Source organism: Salvelinus fontinalis, chromosome 3, assembly GCF_029448725.1.
Source record: "Salvelinus fontinalis isolate EN_2023a chromosome 3, ASM2944872v1, whole genome shotgun sequence".
Lineage (NCBI taxonomy): Eukaryota > Metazoa > Chordata > Actinopteri > Salmoniformes > Salmonidae > Salvelinus > Salvelinus fontinalis.
The window spans coordinates 6,967,497-6,978,903 of NC_074667.1; the positions used below are offsets into that span (position 1 = coordinate 6,967,497).

General features: G+C 42.6%; 1 protein-coding gene and 1 long non-coding RNA gene across 2 annotated transcripts; both read left to right on the plus strand.

The window, feature by feature from the left end:
• Positions 1-1,733: 1,733 nt before the first annotated feature.
• Positions 1,734-5,124, plus strand: LOC129837378 (uncharacterized). Its single transcript, XR_008756707.1, has 2 exons — positions 1,734-2,411; positions 2,774-5,124. It is a non-coding gene; the product is annotated as an uncharacterized LOC129837378 (long non-coding RNA).
• Positions 5,125-5,613: 489 nt separating this feature from the next.
• Positions 5,614-10,951, plus strand: LOC129837383 (cell division control protein 6 homolog). The gene is made up of 9 exons (XM_055903513.1): positions 5,614-5,697; positions 6,309-6,611; positions 7,168-7,434; positions 7,647-7,846; positions 8,125-8,279; positions 8,485-8,591; positions 8,842-9,082; positions 9,405-9,627; positions 10,392-10,951. Exons 2-9 carry the CDS (start codon positions 6,350-6,352, stop codon positions 10,620-10,622), a joined length of 1,686 nt encoding a protein of 561 aa, XP_055759488.1. The 5' UTR covers positions 5,614-5,697; positions 6,309-6,349; the 3' UTR covers positions 10,623-10,951.
• The last annotated feature ends 456 nt before the right edge of the window (positions 10,952-11,407 follow it).

Below are 11,407 nucleotides of genomic sequence, written 5' to 3' on the forward strand. Positions count from 1 at the left end.
CCCAGAACACAGCCTTAAACACCACTTGTAAATTAGGAAATAATTTAGGGTACACGTGTTGCACATTAATGTAGGCTAATTATGAGTTATAAATCACATACTATAGCCAGATCTCTAGGCTATTTAACTTCTGTTACCTGGTTTCCGGTTTCACAGCCACTAGATGGCGCCACAAATCATTTTATGTAGTGAAAGTGTCTGGATGAAAAGTGCTGTTTAAGAGAATGTGACTGTTTTGGCTGAGAGACCACTGAAAATGTTATCCCGCTAGATAGTGATGCGATAAATACATGTAAGTAACTACTACCGACCCAAGATTAGTGGCGGTTCTGACATCAGAAGCACTAGCTATGCATCCTCATCTGATAAAGAGTACTTCCCCTAAATTTGTAACAATTGTAACATTTAAATTTATAACAATTGCTCCACCTTTTCAGAGGACCTAGGGGTTGATTTGGAATTGAACATTTTGAATACGCAGCCGCAAATTGTCATTAGACAGCTGAGGCCTTCGCCATGAGGCCTCCTGGTTTCTCTGCATTCCACAAGTTCTCTGGAATATTCGGGCATTCCTTGCACTCTCATTCTTTCTCTCTTTGCCAGCCTACAGTATCTAGTCTTTCTTGCAACTTGGCCAGTCCTGATTACTTGGGCATGGTATTTTATTTAAGGACATACAGTGTGTTTGGAAAGTATTCAGACCCCCTTAATTTTTCCACGTTTTGTTTCGTCACAGCCTTCTAAAATGGATGAAATAATTTTTGCCCTCATCTATCTACACACATTACCCCATAATGTCAAAGCAAAACAGGTTTTTAGACATTTTTGCAAATGTATTAAAAATAAGAAACGATACCTTATTTACTTAAGTATTTTGACCCTTTGCTATGAAACTCATCCTTTTTCCATTGATCATCCTTGATGTTTCTACAACTTGATTGGAGTCCACCTGTGGAAATTTTCAATTGATTGGACATGATTTGGAAAAGCACACACCTGTCTATTTAAGGTCCTGCAGTTGACAGTGCATATCAGAGCAAAAACCAAGCCATGAGGTCGAAGAAATTGTCCGTAGAGCTCCGAGACCGGATTGTGTTGACGAATAGATCTGTGGAAGGGTACCAACAAATTTCTGCAGCATTGAAGGTCCCCAAGAACACAGTGCCCTCCATCATTCTTAAATGGAATAAGTTTGGAACCACCAACACTCTTCCCGAGAGCTGGCCGCCCGGCCAAACTGAGCAATCCAGGCAGAAGGGCCTTGGTCAGGGAGGTGACCAAGAGCAACGATTTAATTAATTAGAATAAGGCAATAGGGTAACAAATGTGGGAAAATCAAATGGTTCGAATACTTTCAGAATGAGCTATACCACTTTTTCAGTTTAGTGTAGAGTACAGTACATACATTTGTCAGAAAGTTACAGGTCAGAAGGGATATGTTTACGCCTTAACTGCTGCTATGTGATTATTTTAATCAGTCATCATCATGGTCTTACTATTGTGTGTTTGTTTGCTACCAATGCAGCCCCTTCTGCACCCAATCCTGGGTCACGAAACGGGGGTGGTGGGCAAGCCCCTCTTCCCCCGCCCCCCTACCGGATCCACAGTGCTGTCACTCCCAACACCACCTCCTCGGAGCCACCCCACCACACCCGGGGGCCCAGGCCCCCTCCACCCCCTTCATCTTCCTCCCGCACCGGACCCCCGCCGCCTCCCCCGCCAATCCGCAACGGACACTCCTCATCCTCCAAATCCAATATAGGTGAGTCAGGACAGGCTAATGTCCTCCATGTCCTGATCCTCAGTGCCCCCTGTACATTCTGGTTTTCATGGAAGTCCAGTTTTTGAGCAACTGTCACTGCGTTTGATTTAATGTGATTGACGGCTTTTCATCGCTTTTTAGAATCTATCTTGTGTTGAGTATTAGCCTCCACAGCCCTGAACACAGTGTATTTGGAACACTATTGCCATGTTAGCTCTCAAACCAACAGACATGTTGGAGACACTAGTAGCCTAGTTGTTGTTGGTAGTAGATTGTCAGGTATTATAGCTCCATATTCAAATGCCAGCTCAGTCATTTGAATGTCCCCTGGTTGTTCCTCTTGCGTTGTGACCAACCCAGAGCGTTCATAGAGTTCATAGATTGCACAGTCAGATTAAAGTTTCCAGGAGAACTGACCGTTGTGCATGGCTTTGTTAATGGAAATTACTAGAGCAAGCTCGAGAAGTCAAAAATGCACTAGTTTAGTGTTATCTTGATTTACAGTGTTGTGTTGACCTTTACCTTTCTGAACCCTCAGAGGATTTTGAGTCCAAGTTTGACTTCCACCCAGTGGAGGACTTCCCACCCCCTGAGGAATATAGGAATTTCACCAAGATCTACCCCAGCAAAAGCAATAAGCCTGGACCAGGTACAGGCTTAGGCTTAATTCATTCTCCACACCACTGCCTGCATACATACTGTACACAACATCCAATATATGGCCTCTGCACTACTGTCACAATGTTATTACCATATGGAATGTCAGCTGGGATTGAGTTAAAGTGAATATGGGCTCTTTCAAAATTGTCTTTCCGTGATTCCTCGAATTCTGTCGACTTGCCTCCTTTGCAATCGTATTGGAGAAGGTCCATGATCCCTCCCCTTCTCCAATTTGTTTTGAGAATGATGCGAGGAATTGAGTCAATATTCATAGAAAAAAAAGAGCCACACGGTTGTTTTTGGAGGTAAGAACTGACCTGATGTAACCTTTGCTTCCTCTACTTCCTGTAGGCATGATCCGAGGAGTACCTCCAGCGCCACCGGTGGCAAGGTGAACTATGGAATTCAGGAACAAAATGACTTTAATTAATAACTCAGTCTAATCAGAGGACGTCCAGGGGAGTGGCATGACACTCGAAACACATACAGGTCTAAACATAGACACTTTATAAGACCAGCCGGAAACAAGTCCTCAACCCCAAACATTATAGAAAATTCAATAGTCTTGTTCGACGCTACGTTTTTACAAAACCCTACACTACCAGTCGCTCTCTTTTGCACAAACACTTCAGACACTTCTGTTTCAGCATGATAGAACAAAACCACTCTGAACTGAGGTGCTGAAGAACAGACCTGTTTGACTGTTGTGGCCACAAGCCAATCTTTCTGCAAGATGGGGGGGGGGGGGCGTTGCATTGATTATACTTTATAGCAGCAGGACCAACTAAGAATTCTGCATTTCATCTTTTGAAATGTGTGCATAATCCACGATAATAATGATGTTGATGATTTCCTGCGATTTATGAATGATGTTTTTAAAATGTTCTATGTTTAACTGCAGTAACTGTGCCGTCAGTGGGGAAATATAGGACACACACCAACGTTGCCAACAATGCGTTGTATCAATAGTACGTGGTTGTTTTTTTTTAAAATGCCGTGCTCCCAGTGCCCTGAGGAGAAGGTGTGTGTGGAATAGAATTCTCTCCCTTGATGTGCCAATAGTTGGGTGAAGTAGAATGAGGGGCCTCTCACACTTAGAAAAGCTGTCGTTTACGTCACACAGATATGGCTTCGTTTTTTGGTATCTCGTTTTTCATTACTTTGAGTAATGAAACGGGGACAGGAGAAATGACTTAAATGCTTGTCATGCTATGAGAGATTGAGTCTTGCTGACAGTGAGTAACAGTCTTTACATTGTGTGAGGGGCATTCCCAATTAGATATGTTTAATTCTTCCTCATGGCATTGCTCTGTGGCAGCATAACCGCTTAACCGTGGCACCTGTGAATGCCATGTTTTTACACTAGAGAACAGAAAGTGCTGCTCAGATCGGTTGCATTCTAGGTTTATCTGAAACAAAAACACTACGAAATGCTTCAGGGATCTGCTGCCCCTCTTTAATTAGCGTTAGCTGCCAAAGCTCCTTTACTTTATTGATCAAGGAAGGCGTTTGAGAGTACTGTATGAAATTCTACTTTCACTTTGTTCAATGCTGTTCCTGTTTCTTGCCACAAGGGGGTGATCATGGTTAAATTATTACCCTCGTTCCTTTCTTTGGACCAAGGGTAGCTTTGCAGGGCTGTCAGTCATTCAACCCTGTCTTTCAGGAGTTCCTTCAAGGAACATTTTTTTTTTAATACATTCTTTTTAAAACTAAAATATTTGATTTTACTGCTGGTGGCCCTTTTGGAATAGACCTTATCATGGCCACAGGGAAACCATAGTACTTGAGTTTTTAATGCATTCCTATGCAAGGAACGGTTTTGTATGTATTCTCACTTCTCGTTGGTAGCAACTAACCAAAAAGGAAACGCCTAAGTGCCAGAAGAATGTGTAGGGCGAAGTTGCTCCTAGAAGCTGATTTGGGGTCAGTTTTCCATATTCCCTACTAATGGTTAAGGTTAGGATTGGGGAAGGGAATCTTATCCTAGATCTGTACCTAGGTGAAACATCACCTGGAGCACCAGGGAACTATTTAGGCAGAGTAGGCCCCAGAAATGTCATCATGGTGGATTATATAATTTTTATGACTTATGAGCTCCTAAATGTGTGATACCTATACTGTCATTGCATTGTGATTTCTGTTACGATTCCACTACAGTGAAAGAAAGCTACATGAGAATCGATTCCTTTTCTCTTCTCCATTCCTGTTATGTAGTCCTCAGGCTGGTTGTTGCCTTACATATCTATTGTCATACTTATTGGTACCAGTGCATTTGTAAAAAAAAATATATATATATATAATAATTTTTAATTATACTCACTTTTTGTATTAAATATGCAATAAATAATGTCTATTTACATAAAGAATGAGGAATTTGGAAATTGTAGTTATTGATATTTTAATGTTTGTAAAAAGCTTGTTATATAGGGAGGAATTTGATGAAAAAGTTGATCAACAGGCCAGTTGTGAGCTTTGTCCGACAGCCAGAGAGACGGGTCTCTTTGCAGCACTTCTCTGTATGCCTGACTGTGTGTGTAACTTATGTAATTGATGGATATGTTCAGTCTCACACAGGTGACTCATTGACTGTGATTCTCATGTTCTCACCCTGTTCATTCCTACCATGGTCATTTCACTTGTTAATCAACCATGTTTTATCATTTGAAATAAATATGTGTTTTTTCGGGGGAAAAGGGGTACATGATTGTTCTGGTGTCCATTGTATTTGACCCTTTATCACCATGTCTATCATCCATATTTTTGCAAATGCAATTTACAGTAATTTATTGTGGAAGTTAATGATTGATATAGCTTACACAGAAACATGAACTCAAATTAGTTGGTTGTACAGTTACACACATTACATATATGCATTGTTTCAATATGTATGCCAGAGCACATATGCAGAAGTTATAGTAATAATCTCAAACTGCAATCAAGTTACTAACAACACCAGAGAATATTGTGTCAAATGTTACAATGCTGAATTTCCCGGGAAATTTCCAGTCCGCCAAAATACATATTATTGAAATTCCCGCCACCATGTACTTGTGTGACGTAGACACTGACGCTCCTGACAAACGAAGATCGAAGATGAACCAATGAGAGCCTGGGAAATAACAAAATGACACAAGAAGGACAAATCAGACCTTAGCCGCGGGAAGTCCAGCTGACTGGGGGAGGAGTTGTGGAGATATTTGGCGCAAGTTTTTTTTTCTTAGACTAGAGCGCACCAGAGACACCACACGAAATCCATCAAGAACTAAAATAAGGTATCACTACTTTCAATGCATGTTTTAAACGTGTATCATTACGTTTGATTAGACGAGATATTGTTGAATGTTTTGTCAGAATTTGTGGGGAGATGTTGGCGAGCGAGTTGCCGTCAATCAGTATTGTTCAACTAGTTAGTCAGATACAAAACAGTTTGTCGAATACACCAATACATATATGTCCTGTTTTCTTTGATGGTATTTTACGCCATTTCAGTGTTTTATAATTAGTTGTGCTGTTGGCGCCATACATGAGGACAAGTATTGTTGTCGCCATTGAGTCTGCAGATACAGTAGTTACTGACAATTCACACCATTGTGATTGATGGCCTTTATATTCTGTAATGTTGATTTTACAACGGTGCAAAGATAAAGAGAGTCGTGCTTAGCAGTGATGACATTAACTTGTGTGGAAAATACTGAAACTACTTTGATCAGGGTAGACCTGATTGCTAGGATGGATGGTATCATTTGCTATTGTGTGGTTTCGTACCTCTAAAGAAATTCACTAATTTCAAGTCACTCTTGATCATAAAGATAATTGTTTTTCTTGCTGTCTATCTATTCATGGGTGTTGTCACAATGGCTGACCTTATCTCTTCCCCATTAAGTCTTTTGAAACACGTCTGGACGCTAAGTGCTCACAGCGAAGATGCCCAGCACACGTTCCCAGGCTCAGTCCATCCTCCAGTTCCCCAGACGCAAGTCCTCCAGTGTTGACTCGAAAAGCACCAAGAGCACATCCCAGACGAAGGAGACCCAGTCCCTCTGCTCCGTGGAGTCTCCTAATCCGCAGCCCCTTCCAGGGAAGATCCAGCTAATGCCACTCTCACGCAGGTCCGTGGCCCGCAAAGGTATATCTCTGTGCCCAAGGCTGACCCGAAGAATACCCCTCAGCCCTCGCAAACGCACAGGTATGGGATTGTGTTATTATACACAACTTTGAAAGTGTTTCACTGTCTAAAACTTTTAGGTAATTTGTGATTTTTACATATTCTGTGCAACATTTTAAGCTGATAAAACACCTTTAGGTCATTTGTGATTTTTACGTATTCTGTGCAACATTTAAGGTGATAAAAACCTTTAGGTAATTTGTGATTTTTACATATTCTGTGCAACATTTTAAGCTGATAAACCACTTTAGGTAATTTGTGATTTTTACATATTCTGTGCAACATTTTAAGCTGATAAACCACTTTAGGTAATTAGATTTTTACATATTCTGTGCAACATTTAAGCTGATAAACCACTTTAGGTAATTAGATTTTTACATATTCTGTGCAACATTTTAAGCTGATAAACCACTTTAGGTAATTAGATTTTTACATATTCTGTGCAACATTTAAGCTGATAAACCACCATGCTCAAAACGAAGTAATTATTTCAACTCTTGATGCAAACGTGACATACTATCCGAAAGACAGACATCTTGTTTCTAACCTAAACATGCTTCTTCTGTGTGTTTCTCAGGAGATGAAAATGGCTGTAACCTCAGTGCCAACCTACTGGACTCTCCTCCCAAACAGCCGTGCCTTAACCTGGCCTCCCCCTGCAAGCTGGGCTTTGATGAGAACTCCCACATTCTATCCCAGAGGAGACTACTGACCCCCCTGTCACCAAAACGGCAGCGCCTCTCCCACCCCAGGGCCTCCCCCAGCAGACTCCATGAGACCCCCAGTGGGAGCCAATCATGTCCCCGATCAGAGAAGGCCACGGTGGTCCGCCTCTTTGCTGAAAGTAAGACATGTCTCTCTCATGTTCTCTTCCTCCTCTTCCTTTTCTCCTCTCTCACGTTCTCTTCCTCGTAGCTTTTTCTCAAGTGCAAATGAAAAGCGTTAAACTCCAAAGATAAATGTGTGCCTTTACTTGATTTGTTCATTATTCTGTTCACTTCATATAGACTTCAGGCAAACTATGAACCCCTTCTCCCTCTCTCCATCCCTCTCCAGAGTCTAAGTTCCATAGTGTGAAGCAGGCCCTCCACACGGCTGTCCCAGAGCGCCTGCTATCCCGGGAGGCTGAGAGGTCCTCCATCCGCTCCTTCCTGGAGGACAAGGCCCTGAAGGCCAGCCCAGCCAGCCTCTACATCTCTGGAGCCCCCGGCACCGGCAAGACCGCTTGCCTCAACTGTGTGTTGCAGGAGATGACGGTTAGCATCACTGTTTGCGTTAGTCTCCGCTTTGTTAATGAGGGGTTAATTGTTAGCATTAGCCCAGCATTGGATCTGTTGCCTTGACAGGATTCAAACACTCATTAGCCTAGTGTTGGATCTTGAGTGGATCCCAATACTCTAAAATGACCTTACACCTCTACCATAAGGAGCAGAATCAATTAATTCCACCCCTTGTGTACAGCCCTGAACCCTGTGTAAATTTAACCCCATTGATTTCTGTTACATGAATTTAACTATTTCCTCTCTTGATCCAGGATGAACTGAAGGAGATTCAGACAGTGGTGATCAACTGTATGGCTCTGCGTAGCTCCCACGCCATCTTCCCCCTGCTGGCAAAGAAACTGGGGGCCTCTGGGGGCCACACCGACACCAAGTTGCAGAAACTGCTGACCAGCACGGGGCCCACTGTGTAAGTATCTAGCTACTGTGCCAAACCATAACCCTGAACTATAACTTAAATCCATGACACTTTCGCAAAGGTAAAAGTAGAGTTTTTCTTTATCCAACAATTCTGAATTTACACCGTTAAAAAAACACAAATATTTGAGAAAAGATTTACATTTTGCCGACTGATAAGTTTTGTCTATTAACCTTCTTTCTCCTTCTCTCCCCAGTCTTCTAGTCCTTGATGAAATGGACCAGTTGGACAGCAAGGCCCAAGATGTTCTCTACACCATCTTTGAGTGGCCGTACCTGCCCAAGTCCCGCCTCTGTCTCATCGGTAAGAACCCCCTAATATACAGTGTTAAACAATGTACACTGTCTCTGGTATACACATTTTATTGGATGTTAATATTTCTAGTTAATATCTAAGGATTAATCTGAAGATTTCACCCTAAAACTTCATATACACATCTACCCATCTCTACATTTAAATTCCATCCATTCAACTCTCAGCCATTTCCTAATACGGGCTGTCGTTAGTCTTCCTGTATGCAGGCAGGTGTAATGACGGTGTCGTGCCATTCTAGGTATCGCCAACGCTCTGGACCTGACAGACAGGATCCTCCCCAGGCTCCAGGCCCTGCCTCTTTGTCGGCCCCAGCTGTTACACTTCCCTCCCTACAGCCGCCAAGAGCTCGCCGCCATCGTACAGGACAGACTCAGACAGGTGTCCGGAGAAGGGTTACTAGACGCATCGGCCGTGCAGTTTTGTGCCAGGAAGGTGTCTGCTGTATCGGGAGATGCACGCAAAGCTCTGGATATCTGCCGGTAAGGGAATGAATTGACGAAATATCTTAAATTGTCCATGAAAATAAATGTAAAATCAAATATGAGCAACCAAAAATGTGCATTTTACTATGGCTAGTTATAAGTGGTCTTGGAGAGTTGGTATGGGAAGGGAAAAGGGGATACCTCGTCAATTGTACAATTGAATGCATTCAACTGAAATGTCTTCTCTGAATCAGAGAGATGCGGAGGGCTGCCTTAATCGGCAATCCACGTCTTCGGCACCCGGGGAACAGTGGGTTAACTGGTTGAAGTTTTGTTTGAGAACAGAAAGTGTCATGAAGCCGGTTCCTCTGTGTTACAGGAGAGCTGTAGAGCTTGTGGAATCTGACGACAGAAAGAAGGCAGCAGAAACTACAGAGTCTCGTGTGAGCGTTCCCCAGGTGGCCAGGGTGCTGTCGGAGGTGTATGGGGACCGCATGTCCTCGTCAGAGGGAGAGAGCTTCCCCATCCAGCAGAAACTCCTGGTCTGCTGTCTGCTACTGCTAACCCGCAACGGCAAGAACAAAGAGTTCCCACTGGGCAAGGTGAGAGACGGGCACTGCATTGGTGCGAACACAGTACTACAACACAAGTTTGTAAATTGAGAGCAAACATTTTGTTTTTTTTGCTGTTAATCATTTTCTAATACACCTTGATATACACTGAGTGTACAAAACAGTAAGAACGCCCGCTCTTTCCATGACAGACTGTCCAGGTGAAAGCTATGATTCCTTATTGATGTCACTTGGTAAATCCACTTCAATTAGTGTAGATGACGGGGAGGAGACGGGTTAAAGAATAATTTTTTTGCCTTACACAATCCATGTTTCAATTGTCTGTGTGCCATTCAGAGGGGGAATAGGCAAGACAAAATATTGAAGTGCCTTTGAACTGGATATGGTAGTAGGTGCCAGTTGCACCAGTTTGTATCAAGAACTGCAACGCTGCTGGGTTTTTCACGCACAGCCGTTTCCTGTGTGTGTCAAGAATGGTCCACCACCCAAAGGAGTAGAACGTATTGGAGTCAACATCCCTGTGGAATGCTTTCAACACCTTGTAGAGTCCATGTCCCTGACGAACTGAGCCTGTTCTGAGGGGGGAAAGGGGTGCAATATTAGGAAGGTGTTCCTAATGTTTTGTACACTCAGTGTACATGCATCAGACAAGTCTAGGTAGCTAGTAAGAATGAAACGTAAACGGCAGTTCCAGACGTTTTCTCTTGCACTGACCTGGTTACCACTGAAAGTCATTGGGTTGCTGAAGGTCAGTACCAATTATTTCTCAAGTCTGACTCTTCTTTATCCCTCAGCTCCACGAGGTGTACAGCCGTCTGTGTGCCAAGAGACAGGTGGGCGGCGTGGGCCAGGGCGAGTGCCTCTCCCTCTGCAGTCTGCTGGAGAGCCGGGGCATCTTTGCCCTGAAAAAAGCCAAGGAGGCTCGCCTCACCAAGGTTTCTCTGAAGATTGAGGAGAGGGATGTGGAGAATGCTCTGAAGGATCGCACCCTGCTGGGCAGTATCCTGACCGCTGGCCTACCATGACCTTTCACCCTCGGGATGATATCAATTTCTCAATCTGACCAACCCGATTTAATATTTATTTGTGCCTTATTTTTATTTATTTTTTATTCCTTTTTTTCTGGTGGGGTGATGCATATCCAGCTATGACCTCCCTTTTCAGAACAATGGGAAATGCAGCAATTTGTTAGATTTTTAATGACAGATGAACATGGACTGGAAACATTTCAAATGGTCAGCCAAATTGACCAGCTGCTTTTAACTTGAGTTTAAATGCTCATTTATTTTTGGGTGTTGAAAACCTTATGTAGATTTGTTGTAATAAATTAATGTACCAACTTTAAAAAAAAATGTGTTCCTCTTATTTTAATTCAGCAAGAGGCCTACTATTTTTGTTAATCATGGTGAATCAAAAAAATAAACTCAAATAAAAACAATGTTTTTGTAAACTGTAGGCATACCCATCAAAATCATTAACTTTTTAGGAAATATAGCCTCAGTCCTTATTCAAAATAAATGAAAGGCCTGTCTGCTACTAATGAGCTTTCTGTGAAATATGCAGTACACGAAAACGGGTGCAATGACATGTGAAAGTAAAATATTTCAGCAAAGCCATTGACAACCAAACAGCCGGGGGAAGCAAACAAGAAAGGTCAGTCCTTCAATAGCTAATTGAATACAGTGCCCACAATAATTGTACAGTGCACTTTCAATTGTTTAAGCCGAGGTTGAGTTTTAATTTGTAAATGGTATCAACACAGATCAAGTCATCCATATTGTGAGTTCAGGTACAATTTCCGTTTCCTCCT

Excerpts from the sequence above, each read along its gene's own strand:
- LOC129837383 (XM_055903513.1), top strand. The coding sequence starts at position 6,350 with ATGCCCAGCACACGTTCCCAGGCTCAGTCCATCCTCCAGTTCCCCAGA. Across the intron at positions 6,612-7,167 it reads CAGCCCTCGCAAACGCACAG|GAGATGAAAATGGCTGTAAC; the intron begins GTATGGGATTGT and ends TGTGTTTCTCAG. Across the intron at positions 7,847-8,124 it reads GTGTGTTGCAGGAGATGACG|GATGAACTGAAGGAGATTCA; the intron begins GTTAGCATCACT and ends CTCTTGATCCAG.